Source organism: Ruditapes philippinarum, unplaced genomic scaffold, assembly GCF_026571515.1.
Source record: "Ruditapes philippinarum isolate M1 unplaced genomic scaffold, ASM2657151v2 ctg1779_1_1_1_1, whole genome shotgun sequence".
Classification (NCBI taxonomy): Eukaryota; Metazoa; Mollusca; class Bivalvia; order Venerida; family Veneridae; genus Ruditapes; species Ruditapes philippinarum.
The window spans coordinates 73,311-99,587 of NW_026852234.1; the positions used below are offsets into that span (position 1 = coordinate 73,311).

The window sequence follows — 26,277 nt, forward strand, 5'->3', positions numbered from 1 at the left end:
CCATTTTTAAAACCTTTTGATGGTTTTTCATTTAGAATTTGAAGTCTATTTTAAGAAGATATTTCATCTTAATCTGCCTGGTATCATAGACTATAAACTCGTTATAGTTCAATGTGTAACCTTTAGGGTTGGTAACTCCTGTATCTTTGGCCTTACCCCAGGGCACAACTGCTCCATCCGGTCTGAAAATAAAAACACACAAAATTGTCAAAAGTTTACCTCTAATATTGATTGAAATTTAAGTATACAAGAAAATGTTTACTATGTATATGCATTTCTTCTTCATGTACTAATAATATGTATAAACACAGGTGAATCACTCAGGTTAGAATTTTTTTGGATCAAGCTTTGGGCTTCAAATAAAATAAGTATCACTAATCTAAATGTTGAAAGGTTTCAAACCACTTGCCCAACACCCTTGTAGGTTCGAATCCCTCTAAGAACTTTGAATTCTTTTTTGTGAAGAAGCTATCTAGAGATCTTCCAGAACATTAGTGGTTCTAATAATGCAAAGATGGGCACCCAACATTTTCCTCCAAGTTGGTGTAAAGTAAATCCCAACCAAATATAAAAGTTGGTTGGAGCTTTTGGAGGTATCTCATGATTTTAAAAAATCACTTGTGTTCAATTATTGTCTATTTATTTTCTTCATCACAATATATGCAAACTATAATAATACCAAATTCCAAGGTGAGATTTGAGCGGCAAAAGTTTTGAGATCAATCTGACATCAAAGTCACTTTTTGTTTTATAAGTCTTTAAAAAAGCATGAAAATAAACACTACACTTACGTTTTAGTGACATGACTTGGATCAGGGGCTATTTTGCCAGCTCCTTTTACACTGTGTTTACCTGCTGGAAGTTTATTAGCTTTGTAGTCAGCAGCCAAGAGATCATTCGTGTTTCCAAGGGCAACCTAGAACAACAACAAACGCACTGCATTGCAGAGAAACTAAACATTCCAAATATTTTACTTACATGTAGAAAAATACACATTTTTAAAGTGCAAACACGACTCAGAAAGTGAAACTCATTCAAAATATGTAATCTAATTATATAATCAGATTACATATTTTGAATTAGTAACAACATTCAAGCAAACTATATAACAAAGATTTGAAAACTTTCCCTTCATTTACTTAAATAACTTTAAGCATTGTAAGAATATGTTGTTAGTTTTGGGTTTAACACTATTATGACAGTCTTTCAGACATATTCTAGCACCATCTCCCCTACAAAACACAAACATTTCAGGATTTTTTGTAACTTACATAGTTTTATAAACATGTACTTACATCACAAAGCAACATTAATCCAGTATTCTTGGCTCTTGTTGCAAAACAGTAATTGGCACTTTTACTTGACATGTCAGCAAAATACACTCCCTTTCCAAACTGGAAAAAAAGATGAAAATTTGTTGGATTTTCATTTTCATCATCAAGGGAGAAATCCTATGTATTTTGTACTTTGTTGATAATTCTATTTCCTGATATAACACCAGCCCTAGGTTTGTTCAAAGAAGAGGACTACAGAATGGTTTTAAATCGGCTTGAGGCTTTTATCATTCATGATGGAGCTCAAATAAATTTGTTTTAACTAAGTATACAGTAAATATTTTTTCTGTGAGTCTAGAGACTGTAAAATATAACTAGCAATCACCAGAATTTTAACATACAGATGTCTCCTGTTACTTTAAAGAATTTTAGAATTATCAAACTTACCATATAACCTGTGACAGGGGCCTCTGGTGGAGCAATACGGAGGCCTTGACTCAATATTCCTGCCCAGTTTGTAAGTCGTGAACCATGCCATAACAAAAGCCTAAAATAAAAATATTTAATCATGATCACTTTTTAATCTGGTAACTGCTTTAAAAAATTTCTGGTCGAATGCAACCTCTTTGACTTTCTCTAAGAATTTTCTCTTGGCCTAGCTTGATAGGGAGATCAGTGGATTTGTTATCATTGGGTCGCTGATTTGATCCCCGAGTGAGACCAGATTTCTCTGTGACAACTTATCACTGATATTCAATCAAATCACTGATATTCAATCAAATCTCTTACATTCAATCAAATCACTGATATTCAATACAAATGCTAATATTCAATCAAATCACTGACATTCAATTAAATCACTGACATTCAATCAAATCACTGATATTCAATAAAATTACTAATATTCAATCAAATCACTGACATTCAATTAAATCACTGACATGCAATCAAATCTTTGACATTCAATCAAATCACTGACATTTAATTAAATGGTTATTGTCTCTCACAGCTAATTCAGATATCATGTTGGGTTTATAGTCTGTCACATTGGGAGAAATAAGTTATTTCTGATTAATAAGCTATCCAGAAAAGCCAGTAAAGTGGACCAAATGCAGAGATATGGAAAAAATGTGTTCAAACCAACATACAATCTAGACAAACAAAAGTGTGGTGGTTGAGGTGCCTGCCAATCAACTTACAGTTTAATTATTATTTCTTGTCACTCTCCTATGTGCAGGCATACTGACCAGTTTTAATGTACAGAACAGAAAAGTTTTAATCCAAATAAGTAAATGAACGGTTATTTTTACTTTTCAATATATCATAATTATATCTAATACAATTTAACAATGGACTGAATATCAGAATCTTTAAAATATATCGAGCAAAGCAAAATAACAACTTCCTTAGCATCTTTTAAGATAAATCAATAGCTTTCATATGTATATATTTATGAAAAATAATTTTCCTTTCAATACAGCTTTCATACTTCCTTATTGTTAATGTTTGTAAAACACATTAAACTAACTTATTGACATACCAATTACATTGCAATATAACTATAACTGATAACAAAAAGTTACAATCTTCTATAAGTAATTATTGAGGAATAATACCTGTTTCCGACATCATTAAAGTGTTCTTTTTCACCGTGTTTGGACACATCAAATACTTCGACGAGTTTCATTTTGTACTGATTATGTGTCTTAGCATGAGTATTTTGTAGGTATGTCTCCACAAGCTGTGAACATTATAAAATAAAATATTTATAATATCTTGGTAGTTGGAAAATTTTAAAATTTCTCTATTTTTGTCATGCCTTTACTTCCAAGGTTACTTTCTAGACTGATGGATGACTACTTTTTTTATATTATTACAGATAGTTCCAGATTTTTACAATATTTACCTCCCTTGCCAGAAGTGGTAGCCATTTATGGGAGTCAATATTCTATATAATATAATTGACAAAATATGGGAAAAAAATCAATATAAACTGCAGATTAAGGTGACCTGTCAAATTCTTTGATACATATGAAGGAATATATTATTACACCACCAATATATAAACATTTTTAATCAGTTTTCATGAAGGTGATAAAATTATGAGAGATATTTATCTTACATGTATCTTAAGCATGTGATATATTGGAAATGACCCACAAAATGACGGTCAGGGGAGGTAATAATTGCTATGTGAAAATCATCTATAAGAACAGGCAGGCATGTGGGCGCACTATCAACAAACGTTATAACATATATAGCTTTCCAGATTCAAGAATGAACAAGAAACATTAGCATACCAATATTGGGACTATCCATAAGCTGACAGTTTATGTTACTCACATACAAGCACTGATTTAAGAACTGGCTGAAGACATACATGTATATGTATGGTCATCAGAAAAAACATGTTAAAATTCAGTGATTAACATAGTAAAACATGTCTAAATCAATACCGAAATGGATAATTTTTAAATGAACAGATACTGTCAGGATTGAGACTGTTTCAAGAAATATACATATTTTAATATTGCAACATTACCATAGGGTAAATAAAGGGATGGAAATTAAAACAAAATCCCGAATTTAGTACTTCTTAAAATAAAGAAGTATTAAAATAGAAAAAGGGCTTTTAAGTGCCTAAATATCCTAAAATTCAGGAGAATAATCCTGAAAACTTTTGTTCATGTGTTACTATAATTGTATGTAAAAGCTGATTTTTACCTTAAATTCCTCTGACTTGTGATCTAATGGTTCTATATCGCATTTTAATGAGTGATAATGGCGATCTACAGGATTCTCAGAGTAATCTCCTTCCTTCAACATCTTAATTGCAATCTCAATGTCAACAAGTGCCTGTAGATACATAACACAAAAAAGTACAGTGTGTCATAATTATTGTTTTTAGTTATTTCATTTTATTTGTTGGTTGGAAATTAAAATCACACTGGCACTTCGTAGCTTATATGGCGACTTTCCAGTTTTTGTTTGTTTGGTTATACGATACATCAACACAATTTAGATCATATGGTGCTGAAACAGGAAAGATGATTTTGGCTTACCTTAAGTGTTTAAAGCAACAACCTGGGATCAAAACCACCTGCTAGAGGTAAGAAATGCATAGACTCTAGCAATTCGAACCCATTTAGGCGCCTCTTATGATCATGCAGGGATAAACAGTGCCTGCAATTTTGATGCCTCAACCCTTCCAGCTTTGACTGGTGAAGGAAGACCTCAGGTTTAGTTAAGTCTAAACATATTCATTTTAGCTTGATTGCGAACAAGTTATTGCGACTATCACTTTCAAGTCCCCTTCATTAAACTTACCAGTACTGATGCCGTATGAGTAAACATAACACGATAGACCTCAGTTGAGTCATCATGCATTATTTTAACCACAAGTGGGCACCTGAGTAGAACCACTGACACTCTGAAAGCTAGCTGAATAGCTTCCTAACATGGAAGATAACAAAGTCCTTGACCTGATCTAAAACAAACATATTTATATACTTGTAGGTTTTCTAAGGAAGAAACAAGAATGATCACTTGTGTTATGATTCAATGAGCTAAAAAACAACAACTAAATATATTCCAGCGAAGCAAATGAAAGTTTAAAGGTATAAATCAAAACTCTTGCAATTAATTTATTAATCTTCTAGTTCAAAATAATGAGTTCACCAATAACAGTGCTATCAGTGTTTATCATTCCCAAACATTCCATACCCGTTTAAGCAACACAATACCCTTTATATACTTATAAAAATCCTTTTTTTTAAGTTGCTTACCTCTAACAAAGCTATTTTTTGTTTTACTTGTTCTTTAGTATTTATCTTTGTAGGGGGTTTCATACTGAAACAAAGAAATACATGTACACAAATAATGATAAATAATGATAAACTATTTTCTCCATCACTATCCTTGATTGCATATATAACATTTGCTTTTGTCCATACTCTTATACATAAGTGGCACTCTTTCAAATCAGAAAAAAATGATTTTTCAAATAAGCCAACTTAAGAAGCATATAATAACAGGTTAGAAATAAAGAAATATTTACAATCCAGTAGGAAAATTTCAGTGATTTATACAAAGTATGACAGAATATTCTTGCACAAACCTGGAGGTGTGCTGCTTTAAGAGTATGTTCCTTAAGAACATATTTTATATTTAATAACCTGACAAGAAAATTTTTCATATAAATATAATTATGTCCACTTAAAAATCACATTAAACCAACAGATATCAATGTAATAACATTCAAACTATGAACAAAGAGTCTTGAATTCATGATATTTTTCTGACACAAACTTTAAATTATTTATTCTACAGTCTGTTACCCAAAGTCATGAGGTATTCTAGTATAAAACTCATCACAGGCGTTGTTTAATGTTGAACCAAAATCTTTCTTCTCTATGCATGCATCTATCTTCTTCAATGCCTTGTACCCAGCCTTTATCTGGTCAGCCGTTAGTTTACCTGCATTAATAAAACATGACATGTATTTGCTACCATCTGGGATCTGAAATATGACAGACATTGTGAACATGGTCTGGAAGCTTGGTCAGTTCAGAATCGGAATGGTAATTTTTGTCTCCAAAGTTTGCATCCCCGATCAGGCAGCTCATTTCAATACAATGGCAATTGGGAATGTTGCATTCTATGAATTAAAGTCCATTTTAAATGCCCTTCTTAAAATGTCATATTTTCCAAAAACAAGAACTTTAGTAGCAAGCAAACACTATCAAGAAATATGGGGGCAGGGTTATTCATAAGAGGTGCCTATATTACAGAATTTACTAAACATAAAATTATGTATATTTAACTCCTTACTATTGATTACATACCTAGAGGAGCTTTCTTGGCATCATACTGCATTTCCATGACAGCTTCTTCCATTGATTTTACATCACAGATCAAATCTACCAGTGACTTTAAAATAAATGAATGCATGTGAGCTGTTACATTGTCACAGAACAATTGACCAAAAAAACGCAAACTATTCTGCCAATGGACAAATACCATGGTACAACCCATGTTGTCAATGAAGCCGAGCTTTCAATTTCATATACTTTGGATAGGACTTCCTATCACTTTCTTTTTAATAAAAATTCACACTTAAATGGGGGTGGGAGTGTTTTGTTGGTGGGATTTTAAGTTCAAAAGGCAACTTTTAAGCTTTACTGGTGGAGGAAGACCTCAGATGTTGCAAGGTGCATTATTTCAAGCAGAAGTGGGCACCTGAGTAGAACCACCAACTATTAGCAGAAGTAAGGCAAGAACAAGAAGTTCCAAGTCAGCAACCTCAACCACTCAAAATTGGGGCAGCTTATTCAAATCTTTCAAAAGTTTAGATCTTTAAAGGATATGAACATATAAAACATGAAAACCAATATTACAGTTTTTAGTTAATTACAGCTTTACACTCTTTAAATAAAGCCACATTTTTTGTCACACCAACACATTATAGGTCAAAAGCAACTTTCCAGCTTTACTGGTGGAGGAAGACCTCAAGTGCTTATCCTTGCATTATTTAGAGTACAAATATGCACCGGAGTAGAACAACCAACGTTCTGTAAGCTAGCTGTATAGCTTCCTCACAAAGAATCCCCACTTACAGCAGTGAGGGGCAAGTGGTGTTAAGTCAACTACCTTAACCACTCGGTCAAGGACACCCGAATAAAGCTAGTTAGTTTATCAATGCAAAAGCCACTGAGTAAAAGTGACAAAAAGACTGTAAAAGAACAGTCCTGTAAAACTTTCTGGCAAAAAATATTACCATACCTGTAACCGTTTGTCAAGTTTGGAATCAGGAACTTTTCCTTCACTTTTCTTCTTTTTTAATTCTGGTGCATCAACTGCATCCTGTATTAAAAATAAATTTTAATTACTGAATGAAACTTAGTATTTATGCAACATTCTTCATTCAACATTGACATAAGCAATAAATATCATTAAACTTTTCATAGTTATGACATTGATTAATAAAAAATTAGGTACCTATTCCCTACACAATATTAAAAACAAGAACTGTCAGAGGACAGTAACGCTCGACTATTCGAAAAGTTGTCACAAGTGTGTTTCATTGAGTATAATAATGCTTACCTTTATGTAAACATAAAACTGTCCGAAAAGGTACAAAGGCTTGTTATTAAGATGTTTTATCGAGTTAATCACTGCTTTATTATTATGAATGCATAAAATTGTTCCAAAAAAGGCACAAACCCTTCAGTAGTTATGGAGATACCAGCTTACAAGCAAAAACTTTACCAAGAATTTCTAAGTCGAAAAAGGGGCATAACTATGAAAAAAAATCAGAATTATGGGACTTGTGCCAATCATGTTAAATAATCACAGAGAACAAGCGTGTGAAGTTTAAATCCATTCCCTTTAGTAGTTATGTAGATACCAGCTTGCACGCAAAAACTTAACCAAGAATTTCCAAGTCGAAAAAGGGGCATAATTATGCAAAAAAGCAAATCAGAGTTATAGGACTTGTGCCAATCATGTTAGATAATCACTGAGAACAAGTGTGTGAAGTTTCAATCCATTCCCTTCAGTAGTTATGGAGATACCAGCTTGCACGCAAAAACTTAACCAAGAATTTCTAAGTTGAAAAAGGGGCATAATTATGCAAAAAAGCAAATCAGAGTTATGGGACTAGTGCCAATCATGTTAGATAATCACAGAGAACAAGTTTGTGAAGTTTCAATCCATTCCCTTCAGTAGTTATGGAGATACCAGCTTACACGCAAAAACTTCACAGGGACGCCAACAACGACAAATGGGTGACTGCATTAGCTTGATCATTCTGCGAATAGTCAAGCTAAAAATAATTCAAGAATAAAAAAAAATAGGAAATGTCAAAGTCTCTTTCTATCCAAACAGGGTAAGTAGTCAAAATTTTCAAAAATGCCCCAACCCATACCTAAATAGCCTAACCTTTAAATAAAATACACACAAACACAAACCTTTACACCATAGTCCATTTCAAGCTGGTCATATTTACCCTGGTGCTTCACAAAATGTTTCCTATTGGCCCAGTCATTTAGTGTCTTATCTTTAAACCTGACAAAAAATATAGTCTAGAATGAAAAACCATGTTTTTTGAACATGAAAAAGTAACATATCTATTCCTCGAAAACCAATAGACAGCAAATTATTTTCTTTTATTTCTTAAAATTGTTTGACCTGTAACTTAAGTCGTACATGTATTAATCTTTTTTGTATGAATTTCTGAAAACTTCTCGTTGTGGAGTTGCAGGTCTTGACATGTACATGATAAACAGAGAAAAGAAATTGATATGTAACACTATATGTTTCTTTATATCACAAATGACTCAACTTATCTAAAATAAGAATGGTTTTCAGTTAAGCAATGTCATTTTTCGTTGATGTGCCTATAGTGTGATGCTTAGTTTAGCATCCTTTAACGCTATGTGTGTATATAACACAAATGATGTCAAGCCAAAGTGTTATTACACAAGTTTAAAATCTTTTTTTATTATAAGGGTTTTTTATACTCCTGCGCCATGATTAATGTGATCAAATGTGACATGTTTAATTATAGGCAATTTTCAACACTGTCACTTATGGGCCAAGAATTGAGTAAAATGCATTGTCTCTTTATAAATTTCATGTTCCAATTATTTTGCTGTAATTGCCTGTGCAGGTTAATCACACTATATATGAATTGACCTGAATGTGTCGGAACCCTTTGGTTACATACACATACTCAAGTTTTGTTTGTATTTTGTACCAGACAATGTTTTATTTTCCAATACAGACTGCAAACTGCAACCAATCATTCTCTTCCAAATATTATAAACATTCTTACTTTTTAAAGAAGTGTTTTTTGGCAGCGTCAAGGCTCACACCACATGGTATAAGATTGTTACTGCCCGAATAGCCAACTCTACCCCACCTGAACCATGTGTAATACATCTTCTTGTCGTCTGCTTCCAAGAGCTGTATGATGAAATACTTGTTGTTGTTGTTCGAGACATTTGTCTGAAATGTATACAAGAGAGTTTTCATAGTGCTAAAAAGAAATTCTTTTAAAGAAATTCTCATAAAAGTCCATATTTGATATATTTTATAAAACTGTATGTTTTGAAAAAAAGATTTTCATTGGATAATTGAGACTAATAAACAAAAGGTTACACCAATAGCAGGGTATATAGGATAGCAACAAACATCCTCTTATATTGAAGCCAAGACTGCTTTGTGCCAATCAACTACACAAACACTTGGGATAAGGATCAAGCTTAAGGCATCAATTCCACCCAGGTACACCCCTTAGAAACCGATTAAATTTTTTTATTTTCATAAATCTCAACAGAATATGCTAATCATATACATATATATAATTATCATCATATACATTATCTAAGATCAACCTGAAATAATCAGAAATGGTGTTTATTTGGTTAAAAGGCGTGTACTCGACGGTTGGGTGTCACAAGTTTGATCAACAGACCAAGTGTCTGTAATCAACTTAAATTTAAAAAAAATATGAAACAAGGAAAATTTATTTCATTGTTAACTTTGTCAGACATGCAGTTGTGGGAAATTTATTCATTCATCCATACCTGATTCAACATACAATCATACACATCTTTCCCCTCATAATAGACATGAGCTTTCCCAACCAATGAAGTACACTCTGCATCAACAGGTGCCTTACCAGACAACACAATCGACTTCACTGAAATAAAATCATCATACAAACCTTAGATATAGTCAAAAGGAAAAATGGAAAAACGAGGCTCCAAAAATGGTAGCTTTTTCATATGACAGAACTTTCTTTAACATGTGAAAATTGGAAAAGATATTTGGATATATTGATAAGGAACTGTATTTGTTTAGTATCTTTGATATTACTTGAAAACTTACTTAAGGTAAGCATGTGGTGAGGCAGAAGAAAAGACAAAATGGCATGGAAAAATTGCATGCAGCATAATAATGAAAGAGAATATTACCCGCAGGCCTCTCTTTCGCTCCAGATTTCGTTTTACTGCCAGATTTTCCGCCACCAGATTTTGCTGCTTTCGTTTCTACTTCATCGTCAGGCTCGTCTTTCACTTTCCCACCTGATTTACCTGCTCCAGTTGATCCTTTTGTAGCCTTCTTAGGAGTGTCGGCACTAGAAGTTGTAGCAACTGGCTCAGGGGCACCAGGATCTGCTTTTATTGCATCTTTAAAATATTTATACATTATTGTAAGAATACCCTATAAGAATCTTACACCAGCTGCCGGTACAGACCGGAATATTTAGCTTGAGGGTATTATTGCTGTAACAAGACTCTGCCAAGTTTCTGCTAAACAATTATCCCAGAGCTAGATATTATGTTCTGTTAAGACAGAAGGCGTTTGATTCTTTTTCTTGCATATGACATATTTATCATAATTGGGAAAGAAATTAAGAAAACTAATATTTTCATTTAAACAGTTGCAGTTGAGAAACAAATTATTAAAATCTTATTCTAGTATAGAATGAAAAAAATAAACTTCTTTCAATTTAAGTTTCATTATGAGCTTGCTTTATAACAAAAATCTTCTATCACTCATAATTGTGTGGATGAACAGGCTACCCAGATAATTTTCCTACAGGTTTGTATTCTATTCTGTTTTTTTTATTACAAATCACACTTTACTCAACTGATTGTCTGATGTTTACAACTTTTATATTAGGCCTATATACAAAAATCAATCATCAACAATCCATGCAATATTGATTCATATACCAAAAATTTGATGAAAATAACATAAAATAATTCAAAATGAGCTTTACAAACAAAGATCTTCAACTCTAATCCAGAAAACCTACTGTTGCGGAAGGCCTAATGGTTAACACGTTGGGACTAGTAATCTAATGAGCGCTAGCCGCACAGGTTCAAACCCCGTCAGGGTCAAGTCATTGTTTCCATGAGCAAGAAATTTTACACTCATTGCTCAGTACTGGTTGGTTCCAGGAATGGATTCAAAAGTGTGTCTTTAAGCTTATAGCTTCCTATACAATCGAACTAAAACAAATTCTGTATACACCAAAACCTACTTGACTCTTCTCTAAAGACTTTCCTTGTGACATCAGTGACAGTATTTTTCTGTTCCATATTCTGTATATCTACACTGTATGATCTGCTACATGCCTCTATTGTTATACTATCTTTCATTTGTTTATGAGCAGTCTCGAGCTCAAGTGTATTCTTCACACCGTAAGGATTCATGTTTCCTTTCTCGTCTTCCCACTGCCACACATAGTACACTGAAATTGTAAATATAACCATACAGTATGCTAAAATTATAAATATCTATAGTCATATAGTACACTTAAAGTGTAAAAGCCGCCATGCATAGTTCACTTATATATAAAATAAGCACACTTAACTAGTACAATGACATTTGTGAATACTGTTTCACCAAGGGCATAACCATTTTTCCAACAGAAAATGATTTATTTATTGTGAATCATACTTGCACTTAAGATTTTATTCAGAAAATGAATATCTCTAGCATCTATCCTAAACACCGAATACATATTACATGTACATGTATTTGTTTAAAAAAAATGCTACTAGTCCTTTTAAAACTGTGGAGTATTGAAGTCTCAAATAACATTTAAATCAAGTGAAACTTACAAGTATCAGAATCATCTTTCACAGCTATTCGGATAGGTCTTTCCCAGCCCGTTTTCTTATTTTTCTGCACATTCTTTTCAAAGTTAACAGCCATCTTGATTCCATTACTCAGTTCAAAATCAACCTAAAATTCATATTCATATGTAGAAAGTTGTAAAGATGCATCATTGATTAATCTCATACCAAATAATATCTTCGTCGATTTCTGACTTACCAGAAGAATAAGATTCCAAATCAGTTTGCATGAAGGTTGTGGTTGATTTTCATTGAAAAGGAATCCCTTAAAATTACTTGTAAAATATGAATACAAAGGCTATCATATATTTTTTAGTGATGGCAACTCAGAATAATTTCATATTTCTCCAATTATTCAATCAATAAAAAAAATTATTAACTGAAGACTCTATATATATGTTTTAATTATAGGACAGAATTGACTGTGCTGAGTTGGTATAGGGTCAAGTTGATCCTATGCTGATTCAAAACCCATGAAGCGCAAGCTGTTGTTTCTTTGAACATAAAACTTAACATACATTTAATGTTCATTACTGGTTGGTACCAGGAGCACGGTGCCTACAAGCTTAGCTTCCTACACAATCAAACTAAACAATAAGTTCTGTATAAACTATAGTAAACACCTCTGAAACATAGCCTCATTCTGTACCTGCTTCTTTTTAGTGTTGTAAGCATCTGTCAAAGAGCTATCAATGGCACTACTGTACTGTGTCCAGGTCCTCTTGTCACCTTCATATTCCCAGCGAAATGCCAGGCTGACCTCCTCCACTTTTTTCTTCTTGACTGGTGTGGCATCTCCATCACCATTGGCTACTTAATTAATAAAAATATCTGATAGCACAAGTTTTACATAGCCAACTTGTAACCCTTCTTTGAAGAAAATATTTGCCACTTCCCCAAAACACCTCTCTTTTTTTCCCCACTTTGGTCCTTAAAATTCCCTAGTTCCATAAAAATGCCCAATACTGAATAGAGTCCCGGTCAGGCTGCATATTTTCTCACCCTGTAACATTTATTTTTTTCTTTGAATAAGTGAAAAAAGCACTATTTTCTCAAAGAAGGCCAACTGGCACCTTCTCCAAAAAGGTATTTTGGCCATTTAATAACAAAATTTTTGTATGATCATACACAATACTCAACAGCATTTGTTAATTTTTTCATAAAATACTTATTGAATTGCTTTTGCAATGTATAGATCCCTGACCTGTCTATATTCTAATTATCAGATTAGTGGATGCAATAAGAATTTCACCACAACATATTTGATATTTGATAAAAAAACGAGCACATGTCAATGTTTGTGGTTATATTTATTATTATTTAAATAAAAGGTCAGAGTAGGGGTTTATCAATACAGAAGCTCTATTGTACAAGTATGAATCATTTTTTAAATAAGATAGGACCATTTGCAGGTAACAATTATATACTCGGTTCCTAAAGACCTATGATATCACATGTTCTATGATATCACGGTATTTACGTTTTCTGTGGCTGCTAGTAAAAGCAACACACGATGATGCTAATATTTTTAAAACTGGCACACTTTATTCATATCTGCCAATAAATTTAATCTAGTGAATAATGAATGTATTCGTGGGGAGAAAACTATTCCATAAAATCTTCATGTTTAAATACTATTTCTCTAAATTGTTTTTAAACAGTCTATAAAAATATGTTATAATCACATATACTGACAAATTGTCTGTTCATATAGTTTGAATACTATAGCAAGTTAACTGTTGGAAGTTTTTCACAACTTAACTTGAATATGTTAACCCATCTATCCTTCCATGCTTGCATTTTTGGGGATTATACTGGAGCCTCATATTTCCGAGGTACTTAACTGTTTAACACAGACAACAAAAGTTAAAAGGATAAAATTCTGAAAAACACACTGAATATTGTAGGATAGACATGTCAGTTGCATCATAGTTTATTCAATTTAATGTGTGCATGTAAGTAATTATGTATACAGCATTGTAATTAACACCCATCTGCTGCCTAGTGATTAAAGTTGTGTTCTCATATTTCCAAGGCAATTACATTTTAATAGTTTCAAAAGCAAACCCAATAGTAATATTTATTTTTTACTACACCTATACCTAGGCTTGTCTGAATGTGGGGATTTTCTCTTTGGCATTTACCAAGTATCTCGATGGTTGTTTAACAAAGACATTTGTCTTAAAAGGTATGAATTCTAAAAGTAAAATGGTGAAATAAATTACTTTGCTCTTAATCTGAATAAAAAGAATAATTTTTTCCAGTCTTATATGTAATATTTCTATAAAAATACAATAAAATAGTAAAAGTAAAACTATTGGCAGGTTCATGAAGTCTTGGAGGCACTTTGGACTGTTTAAGCCTAATACCTTGGAAATATGGGTACCACGGAAAGAATGTCAGACGTTTCACTCCCAAGACGTTTCACTATTGAGACGTTTCACTCCCAAGACGGTTCACACCTAGACGTTTCACTCCCATTTTGTCAGTTGTATGGACGTTTCACTCCCAATTTTTAGAGATGTTTAGTAGGAAAGTTAACAAACTTTAATTTCATTAATATCAAACAAAGTAAGAAGGAAATTCAATTTAATGCTTCATTTTGTTGATTTCAATGGTATTGTAAATACGAATTATTAGAAGATTACTCATTTAATTATGGGTTGAGTTAAAAGAGATGTAAATGAAAGACAAATTTCTGAAATATCACTTTTATTGTAACAACATGAGAAAATTCTATTTAAAGTAAATTAAAAAAAAATAGAATAACATAAAAAGAACAAAAAGACATACTATAAGTATCAGTTTAAATACTGAAATCACCACCAGTAAAGTTATAAATAATATTCAAATAATAAAAAAATATCAATATATTAAATATAATATAATGCGAAACATGTGTATAAAATAAATTATATTTTATTATTATTTTCTTCATCAATTTATTAAACAGTAGCCATTAAACAAACTTAAGTAATTGTGGTGTTATCTCATCACCTAATTAGTTGTATAAACACTAAGACCATCAACTAACAGTTTGACACCACTATTAAATCAGTTGTATAAACACTGCACTTAAGCATCAACAGTTTACTAATCAGTTGTTTATTGGACCATTGAAATATTTTTTAACAACAGCCAATTTAAACACAGAAACCTCTCCATAAGTTTTATTTATATAATATGAATTTTAGTCACAAAAAAAGATTATACATGGCAAATATTGAAAAAGTCCCAATGCTTCTAATTAAGAAATAATATATCCCAAACTGTGATATTATTGCTCAATAACATCACTGTTTGGAGTTCGGATGCGGGGAATTATATCATAAGGGCGTAGCCGAGTGATATAATGATGCGCATCATAACGACAAACAGTGATGTTATCAAGCAATAAAATCACTGATTTGGATATATTTTTTCGATTCTAACACGACATCAACAAATAAATGCTGAAGTACATGATAATAAGCTAAATTACGCCTGATTTGTTTCCGTACTTATTGTCAGCGCGTTACATTTTTAGTGGTTACGTCACGTGTATAATGATTACGTCACATGTCGAAATATAGAACGCCAAACAGTGATTTTATAGCATAATAACGCACACTTTCAGTTCTTCTATGTCCAATAGGGAAAAATGCGGGTCGTGTTAGAATTCAATTTAAAGATATTTCTGATTATAATGCAGGGCTCATCCTGGGGGGAAATTTTAGGGAGAAGTGACTTCCTCGCGAAAAATAGGGAGAAGGGAAACAACCCAATGTGTATGCATTAACATGCATGGCTATACATCCTTTCACTATAATATAAACACAATTAATCAATTTATCAGCTATTTATAAGCTTTCTCTAAATATTTGTTTATAAATTATATATTTTTATGTAGATTTATTGATACTAATGTGTAAGAAAAAGGATGAATAAATTAACTTTATATTATTACTTTCCTCACGTTTATTAAAGGATAAAGTTACATTGGATATTGCTTAACAATATCTGTCTATTCTGTTAGAATGATTACAGAAATTCTTATATGATTATGTATGTTGTAATGTCACATTTATGTGCATATAATTATGCTTATAAAACAATTTTCAAACATCGAAGAATATGTAAAATATGTACTGCAAACATTTGTGCACATTATATTTGATCACTAAAATCATTAACATTCATTTCTTATTGAAAAATTTGACTGAGAAATTATAGAAAATAAATTTCTAATTACCTCCCTTTATTTTCATGAAATGTTTAACTCGTAATATCTTTATAAATAATGCTTTTTGAAATTTACAATATTGATAAATCTTAATCTGAGCGTCATATTTATGACATTAGAACAAATATATATATATATTGAAACAATAAGAACACTTCAGTCTTCTTTCCTGACAAATTTTGTTGTTATATACATGTACACATGATATACGACCGATATGTAGCATGCCGATCATGATTCGTAGTTTTTCTGGGATGTCGTGCCCACGTGCGTAAGCTGTGTCAAATTAGGCATTTCTACAAAGATAACAATGTCAAACACTCTCACTGTTTACAAAATACCAATCGTAAGATTTTTGCGAATTGGCTTTCTTAAATTTTCGCGTTCAGCAACTTTCCTTCACTGCTAGGTTTGGGCATTTCGCCCTGTAGCCATGATGTGAGCGACATAACAATTTTTAATTCATGTTAACGGAATGAAATCATTCAAAACTATAATTAAGTTTTTAATCCGGTCGCTGATCATTAATGAAATTGATTATTTTTAATTGACTAACAGTTTTGTGATAGCCGTGAAAAAACCCATTGCACATCGCCATTACTCGGGTTAAACACCATGTGTATATGAATTAGGGAAGATATGCACGTGTTTAGATGATCGGGGATAAAACAATCTATAATTATCGCCTCATCCCGTATTAAACTCGCAAAACTGTCACACAATTATACCCGTTTCGGGCCGATGCTCTCATTATTTACTGTTTAGAGTAGGCGGTCTATCGCTTTGCATACAGGTAGAAGGGTAGTATAAAGCGACGCTCTGATTGGATAATGATAATTAGCAGTCGTCATATGGGCGGATACAATCTCTGCTCTTTACATCGCCAAGTAATTAGTGTTTGGGAATTAAGATTTTATCGGCGATGTTGACTTCTCTTTGATCAATCGGGAGAGCGAAATGGAAATATACACGGCGAAGTTTTCGCCTGAATCGCCCTTCAGGATGAGCCCTGATAATGGCTATTAAAATTTTTGACATATATCGCAAAAGCACTATACTAGCATTAAATAATTTAACAATTTTTTATCCCATGTTTAAAATTAACAAAAAAAACACGTTACTCAAAGTTAATTGTTGTCACAAGATTGTTATGCTTTAGATTAAAATTGCCTAATAAGTGCTGGACTAACAAATGATCAAATAGTTAAGTTATATTAAAATGTTATTGTAATCAAAAATATTTTTTCTTTAAGTGAAATAATGTGATAATTGCACATATGGATCCAAGAATGGAAAACACCTTATTTCAAAACAACAATAAAGAAGATAAGATAGAAATGATAGAACTTAAAGTACTGAGTTTTAAGTCATTGACAAAAAAGTGAAATCCCCCCTTTTTAATTTATTTTTTATCAAATTTAAGGTCTATTTTAGTTCAATTCAATATTTTAGGTCTATTTTAGTATATCATATTAAAGTATCAAAATAATTTTGGTATAAAAAGGGAGTGAAACGTCTTCAAGACGTTTCACTCCCAAATTGTGAACCGTCTTGGTGTGAACTGTCTCAATAGTGAAACGTCTGTCTACCCCACGGAAATATGAGGCGCCAGTATACCGCGATACCATTACCATAGTAACCGCCTCTGAAATTACCCAAAATGCCACAGGAGCTAGTCACATAATCAAATATTTTACATAACCGGTATTGTAGTATATAGCCCAAATAAAACTTTAAAAAGTTTGTTTCAAGCACCTGTGCAAAATGCCAGGCATTGGATACATTTTAATTGGATCTTTTGAAAAAAGTTTTGGAAATGTACACTTATTAAATAAAATACAAATCTCATTCATGCATGATATATATTTGAATATTTTCCGAAAAACGTTCAGTACCGTGATATCATAGAACCTCGGGCTTTAATCACACCGTTTCACAATTATGATTTCACAATAATTTGAATAAACAAATAACATGACGACTCTGCATTTTTTACAGATGTAAAATGTTACAAAATTTTGCTTCATCAAAGAATTGCCTTATTTTAATAAAATAATAATTGACATATATTGCTTCAAACTAAACAAAATAAATGCTGAAAATCAGTAAAATACCATTTCTTTTCCTCGGCATTTTCTGTTTACTTATCTAGCGCGCGAACTGGATAATTTCTGTCACAATTGGAGTGGATATATACCGTAATATACCGTCACCGTACGGTATATACCGGCATGGTACGGTATATCTGAACAAGATGAGTAAGTACAAGAAGTATTTTCAGGGGATTACAAATTGCAGGAAACAATTTTTTTCGCTTTCTCTGAAATATGTAGGTAGCTAGAGTTCACTGATTGCTACAGCTCCATTTATTCACATGAAATTATGGATTTTTCCTCCATGAATGAATACTGAAATGATTTCAGACTTAAAGGACTTGTGTTGTGGAATATCAGTCATCTTCTTGCCATAATAATCAGAGAATAACATAAGTTTGTTTTGTTATTTTATGCAAAGGTTCCATATTGATAAAGTTCAGATTACTTGTATCAAGTTTGACGTACAGATACTCAAAATATCTCACTGGACAAACAACTGTCCACCTCAATCTTATTCTTTACTGTACAGACAACTGACCATCTATCTTGGTCTTATATCACACTGTACAGACAACTGACCATCTATCTTGGTCTTATATCACACTGTACAGACAACTGACCATCTACCTTGGTCTTATATCACACTGTACAGACAACTGACCATCTATCTTGGTCTTATATCACACTGTACAGACAACTGACCATCTATCTTGGTCTTATATTACACTGTACAGACAACTGACCATCTATCTTGGTCTTATATCACACTGTACAGACAACTGACCATCTATCTTGGTCTTATATCACGCTGTACAGACAACTGACCATCTATCTTGGTCTTATATCACACTGTACAGACAATTGACCATCTATCTAAGTCTTATCTCATCCTTACCATTAACATATCTCATCAGACAGATAACTGTCACCATCCAATCATCTATTATTATATCTCACCAAGCACATAACAGATCATCTGTCCCACTGCACAGATAACCATCTCATTGGTCATCCCAATAACCATCTGTCCTATATTTATATCCAGGGCCTTTCAAATAGAAATTTGAAAGACACTTTTATATCTAACCATAACTGCCTATGAACTAAAAATTCAAAACACTGACACAGTTTTTATGTTGTTAATCTTTTTTTTTTCATTAACACATGTAGAGACATTATATTTATACAAAATACACCAATAAACAGCACATGTAATTATGAATATTAGATCATCCATAAAAAAAATAATACAAATGTTTATTAATATTCATACAAGTACAAACATGATATATCCGACAGAAAATTATCATCAGAATCATTTTTACATCACTTTTCATGCAAGACATACTTTTTTGTATAATTTTATTAGTAAATCAGCATTTTCAGATTTCTGTTGATTAACAAAAATATTGGTAACACTTATGTATGTCTCCCAAGGCCTCTTTGACAAAACAATAAAGATGGCATCAGTGTGACGGGAAAAATAGGAAAATCTATTTTTAGCACCAACGACCTTCACCCTGTAGACCTTTGGAGGTTTGGAAGTTACCAATACATGAACACCATCCGTTAAGAAATGAAAAATGGTAAGTAACTATTACAGAAACAGAAAGAGAGGCAAACTGGCAACCATATGCTCTAACAAACAATTTTCGGGGAGCATTTAAATTAGAAAACATGTTCAAAATTGTGCACAATGTGTTAATTGTATATTTATCTAAATTATCAAAAAATTGTCCAGGTGTAAGAATCCTATATATCTGTCATTACATTACAATTGTTTTTTTAACTATAACAACTAATAGGAAAGAAGAAATGATTTTTATAAATATTTTATCGATCAAATACAAAAATATAAACACATGTTATTTTGTACAAAGAAGATGCTCTTTCCTGCTCTTGACTTTGAAGGATAATTGAAGATGTGTTTAAGTTTGAAAACCACTATGCACTGTACATGTATAATAATTACAATGTTAAACATTTCTTCACAATATGTTCATACTGAATCAACATATATCCATCAGCATTTTGTATAATATTATGCAGGCTTATATTTTCATAATGAGTAGAAATGAGGACTTTTTTAACTGGAAAATATATTTTCCTACCAGGGGGATCATGATTACACCAATTATTCAATAATAACAAGAGGGCCATGATGGCCCTGAGGTCGCTCACCTGTATATAGCCCCCCCCCCCACACACACCCATAAGATGATGTTTCATGCTAAACATCTAAGCTCTAGCTCAAAGAAGATTTTTTAAAGTTTTTACTATACACATATAGTTAAAAACATGACACCCCTGGGGCAGGGCCAGTTTTGACCCCAGGGCTTTTATTTGAATAAACTTTGTAGACACTCACTAGAAGATGTTTCAAGCTTAATATCTAAACTCTAGCTATTTGGGTTTTTTCAAAGGAGATTTTTTAAGTTTTTGCTATACACATATAAGGAAAATCATTGACCCCCGGGGCGGGGCAAATTTTGACCCAAGGGCTTTTATTTGAACAAACTTGGTAGACACTCACTAGAAGATGTTTCATGCCAAATATCTAAGCTCTAGCTCTTAGGGTTTTTAAAAGAAGATATTTAAAGTTTTTTCTTTCGGTTGCCATGGCAACCAGAGTTCTGCATGGAATTAAATTCTTTGAACAATTTTTAAAGGTGACCACCAAAGGAACATTCCTGTGAAGTTTGGATGAAATTGGCCCAGTGGTTTATGAGGAGATGTCATTTAAAGTAAAAGTTTACGAACGACGGACGGACAGACGGACGCCGGACGAAAAGCGATCACAAAAGCTCACCCTGTCACTTTGGAACTTTACATTTTCTCCATTCAAACAAATTAAATCTTTTTCAACACAGCAAATTTACCTCTCAACAACTCCTAACAACTTTTAATTCCATGCTTTCATTCCTTACCCTTACATAGTAGTAATAATTTGACCATTGATTCAACATCAGAATTACTTTATTCCCATTGTACATGGCAGTTGCCTGGCATTCATCTTAAAAAGTTAATCTAAACCTGATGAATTTGGGTAATAGACATGCCAAGGTTTTGGATTTTGGAACAGTCCATTCAAAGTTTGAATAAAAATTTTGTAAGATATAACTTTATAATAAAATCCTTTGATCCCGAACAAAATATTAACTCTAGCTAAATAAGAGAACTCTTTACAACCATTTCAAGTACATTCTAAAGTCATTAAGACAGCACCTTTCAAATATATATATATATGTAGTGATATATTGTCCTTAAAGCTTGATAAATGAAAACTCATTACTTTCAACTTTAATAGCCCCTATATCACAGTCAATTATATTCAATTATAGAAATGAAATACAAAAAAAAAGAAAAAAAAGAGAAGAAAATCCTACTTTAAAGCTGCAAGTTCTAGAATGATAAATTTAAACAACAGCACAATAGACTATTCTTAGTCCTTGACAGTTAAATACAAGCCATGCAGTATCTTCTTTAAATTAATTCACAAAGGGGAGTAATTCAGTGAAAATCAATGCTAGAGTTATGTCCTTGAACCAGACAGCCTGAATGACTTTCTATATGATAGTAAAACAGGGTCCGTGCAGAAATTGTAAAGAAAGGGGAAAAGTTTAAGAAAGGGAATAATACCAATGAAGATCAATGCATAATTTAATAAGTTACTTAACCTTTAGTTTACCCTGCTGATTGTCTTATGGTGGACTTGTCCACCTATTAATTTTTGAACAGTCCATTATCATTTTAGGGGATTTAATTGCAAATCTTTAAAGTAGACTGCCAAAATTATAGAGCATGGTAAGGCTGCACTGAAGGTATTAGTCTGAATTTTTAAAAACTTGCCTTGCCCTTTACCAGTGACAAAGACTTACCTTAAGTAATCATTTTGGTTTAACTTGCCTACTAAATCTTAATGTAAGTTTTATCTCAATGAGTACTATAGCCCCATTATCTTTGTATAGAGGTGTTTAAAATCAAAAGGAAAGGGTAAAAAAATCAAAATTACATTGACAGCAGATGTAGTACTCCGCCCTATGTATACAATATGAATAAACTAATAATTATCATAAACAATAACAATTTACAATAATAATAACAACTAATCAGTATTTCAAAATTGAACATTCAACAAAAATTAAAGCTGTACTTGTATTTATTTTCTGTATCTAATTGGGGAAAAATAACAACATAAACATGAATTTTAGATTCTAATATGTTACCTTTGTAAAAACTATGTGAAGCCCATTATTTAATAAAATTTAAATATATGTTCTTCAAGCATCTATTAATTGAATAATAAACATGAAATTGTAAAAGACTGTACAACGATCTTTCCTGTATTGCTTTGTCATCATTGGCTTGTACTTAAAGAAAATGTCTTTTAAAAGAAAAGTTGATGATGCATAATGGAAAAAAAGTTATCAGAAAAGTAAAAAATACCCAAAACAAAAACCCCCAAAAACATGCACAATATCTGAAATTAATCTACAAATACAGGACAAAAGGCAGTCTTTCTTTCTTTCTGTTGTATTCATTTATAGGTCCTAACTAAAGGTTCCAATCCATAAAGGCAGTGCTTTACATTGTAAATTCAGTACTCTGAACAGAAATAACTTTACAAGTATTATACATTAGTGGTACAGATGTCCAGTGTTAGGAGAATGTAGTTTGGGATTATGAGGTGCCTGGTTCGGATCCAATTATGAACATTGTCCATCAAAATAAATATACCCTGTGTTGCGTCACTGAACCCAGATGTACAATGGGTACATGAGAGGCATTTAAATTTTAAATACCATAACTGAATTGAAAAAATTACGATTGCTTTTACATTACATTTATCCTCAAAACTCTTATTATTACCTTACAAGAATTGGTATTTTCTAAAAAAGAAAAAAGAAAAACTAAAAAAAAAAAACTTCAGTGCAACTATGACAGATTCTGTTCAAAAATATTACAACCAGTACTGGTAAAGCAGCACTGTTGCTTTCATACTCTGATTAAATAATATATATGTACAAAAAATTTAAATAAACATTGAGAAAAAACTTGACACCAGTTTAACCCTTGCCACCCTGAAAACTGTCCATCTTTAAATCTGGACAAAACCATTGACCAATTTCAGAATATGCGCTGACCAGTGCATAATGTAGACTTAATTTTCAGCCGGCACACTGGTTGCATTGGTAGAATCAGATGCCACTGGCAGGATTAGAGTTAAAGGAATATTAGTCACTTCCATATATGTTTAATAAATAAAATATTTCAAAGTAAACAAATTAAAATATTAATGTCATATGTCCAATTTTTACAAAGGCATAGAGCTTCCTAAAAACAACAAATTCTTTATAAATAACTACATGTACACATAAATAATCTACTTTAATCAAATTCTGATAACCTATATTGCACTGGAAAAAAAATAATGTGCAAAATAATTTTTCATAGCACATAACTATCAGATTTGTGCTATACTGTGCCAAAGTTGTATTCAACTTGTTGAGTTTAAAGTCACACCAAGACTGTAATAGTAATATGTTGACATTCCAGCTTTACTGGTGCAGGAAGACCTAAAGTGACTCTCTATGCACTACTTCTGGCACAACCCGGCTTCGGATTTAAACCATTAACCTTCCACAAGCTAGTTAGATAGCTTACTCACTTGAGATGATCAAAAATTGTTTGACAGGATTCAAACTTATATCGGCGAATCCAAAATTGCTCGACAGGATTCGAACCTACACCAGTGTGCAGCAAGTGATTTGAAGTTAGCAACCTTAACCACTCAGCCATGAAACCAAAAGATTGTACAATTAAGACAAAACAGCAAATATTCACTATTAAAAACGATGAAAACAGAGCATATGTAGCTGTTAGCAGTATAAAATATCATCTTGCCATTTAATCATTTGAGCACTAACCAAAGTTTGAGTCTCTGCTACAAAAGTACAGTAAGGCCAGCCTGTGCTGTCAAATTAGGCTACACTTCTGGCTGCTTAATTCAAGCACTATATACTCTTATAGTCCCTTAATAGATGTTATTTGAAACTTGGCAAATGTGTGTTTTTCCAAGCTTATCCCTTGGTACAAAACAAAACTTTTACTGTTATAGCTTCATGGAGCACTACCGTTCACAATAGATTAGTCAACCTCTTGCACTTAATGTTTAATCTGTAAAAGTTTGTTTGTACCCCTAGACGAGCTGGTAAAAATCCAACATATTCTTTATTCCAGAGTAAGTCTATTGAACAATGGATTGTTCCAAATTAAAGGCAGGGTACAATCAAATAGTAAAAGTAAAAGCTGCACACCCCCAGACATTGATTTTTGTTCCCCCTACTTTCATGGCAACAACAAATTACTACAGCTTTGTCAAATGGGAAAAACTTCTATTTTCAGTCTCTATTTTACAAAATAAAAAAAAATTAAAAATCGTTGCAAGACAAGAAAATCAATTTTCAATGAAAAAAAATCCAACTTACGAGAAATGAACTAGCTTATAAAATGTATACACAATAAAAGTGACTTTTTTTCAAGTTTCATTGTACAATGTGACAAAATCAACTGATTTTATCTCCATTCAGCTCTACTCATTAACTGCCATTTCGGCATATATGACATGCAATCTTTCAGGAATTTTTTACATTTTCATAGAAAATTAAAATAAACCTGGAGGCATGCTGCTTTAAGAATGGCAATTATTATTTCTTAAAATTTCAAAAACAAAATGTTCCAATTTCTAGTATTCATCTGGCAATAAGAATTATTCATTTGTCAATATGTGTTATTCAACTGTCAACATGTAGTAATCATTTGTGAATATTTCTTATTCATCTGCTTACATGTCTTATTAAACTTTCAAACATATAATATTCATCTGTCAGTGCGTGTTATTCATCTGTCAATATGTATAAACCATTTTTCAATATTCCTTACTCATTTTTTTAACATGTATCATTTATCCGTCAGTATATATATAATTCATCTCTCAGTATATGTTATTCATCTGTCATATGTATTATTCATTCTGACAATACATATTATTCATTTTTCATTTTTTTCAATATTGTATTATTCATGTGTAACTCCATGTACTGTTATAGCACTTGGTGTATGACTAGACCATATTATAACTGTTATCTTATTGATTGTAATCATGTATCCACACACAAATCTCTGTCAAACGTTTCACGTCTGTTTCGCCGTCTGTTCTGTGGTTAATTTTCGAACAAATCTCTTTGGATCATAATTTACGAGTCTTTGACCAACTAAATATCTGGAAATAGACAAACAAAAGGTATGTTACTTAAATCAATCATCTTTGTCTGTTTAATAGTTACTCTACTTCGTGCATACAGAAGATAGGTACAAAATCTAATCAAGGACAATGAAAATGACTTTTTCAACTGGTTAGTGGTATAGAAAATATCATTTCATTTTTATCTTAAATCACATACAATTACATTTAATGTACAAATAAGTTCTTCAAATAATATAAAGTTCACATACTCATTCTTTTAGCAGTAAATGATCAAAAATAATAAGTGACCTCTTAATAAGGTTTTATGTTATAATTTATAAAACTATCAATAAAATATTTCATTATGACAATGTCATGGTCATATGGCATCATTCCACCTATACTGGAGGGAGACATTAGATGTGCTGCATACATTACATCATCTACAAGCAAGTATCTCAGAAGAACCATCAACCAAATAATCATATGACATAAATGTCATAAATGTTCTGTCTCTGGCTGGATTCGAATCAGTAACTTATCAGGGCAGACGATGTAAAGTCAGTAATATAAATGTTTGTTTGATTGGGTTTTACGCCACACCGACACAGTACAGGTCATATGACAACGTTCCAGCACCCAAATGGGCACCCAAGTAGAACCACTGAGTTATGTAAGCCAGCTGGATAGCTTCCTCACATGAAAAAATCCAAAGTCCCTGTCGGGATTTGGACCCACAGCGGTGAGGGGCAAGTGGTTTGAAGTCAATGACCTTAACCACTCGGCC

General features: G+C 32.2%; 2 protein-coding genes across 3 annotated transcripts in view; both read right to left on the reverse strand.

Annotated features, from left to right (window-relative positions):
- Nucleotides 1-29: 29 nt before the first annotated feature.
- On the reverse strand, nt 30-18,334 carry LOC132753449 (poly [ADP-ribose] polymerase 2-like). Of its 2 annotated transcripts, none has more exons than XM_060743940.1 (18): nt 18,263-18,334; nt 12,576-12,736; nt 11,912-12,035; nt 11,329-11,538; nt 10,253-10,468; nt 9,863-9,978; nt 9,109-9,281; nt 8,243-8,339; nt 7,056-7,136; nt 6,119-6,203; nt 5,612-5,750; nt 5,060-5,123; nt 3,999-4,130; nt 2,891-3,015; nt 1,722-1,821; nt 1,296-1,394; nt 792-916; nt 30-182 (listed from the first exon to the last, which is right to left on the reverse strand). In XM_060743940.1, exons 1-18 carry the CDS (start codon nt 18,279-18,281, stop codon nt 32-34), a joined length of 2,217 nt encoding a protein of 738 aa, XP_060599923.1. In that variant the 5' UTR covers nt 18,282-18,334; the 3' UTR covers nt 30-31. The 2 variants fall into 2 exon arrangements, with proteins under 2 accessions (XP_060599923.1, XP_060599916.1); XM_060743933.1 differs by having other exon boundaries at nt 12,576-12,739; nt 18,263-18,327.
- Nucleotides 18,335-21,736: 3,402 nt separating this feature from the next.
- The window catches only part of LOC132753429 (E3 ubiquitin-protein ligase MARCHF6-like), a 39,421-nt gene continuing 34,880 nt past the window's right edge, over nt 21,737-26,277 (reverse strand). Inside the window, exon 23 of the mRNA XM_060743901.1 lies at nt 21,737-25,526. Within this exon, the coding sequence (XP_060599884.1) occupies nt 25,439-25,526 (88 nt within the window). The 3' untranslated portion in view covers nt 21,737-25,438. The remainder of the gene's footprint in view (nt 25,527-26,277) is intronic.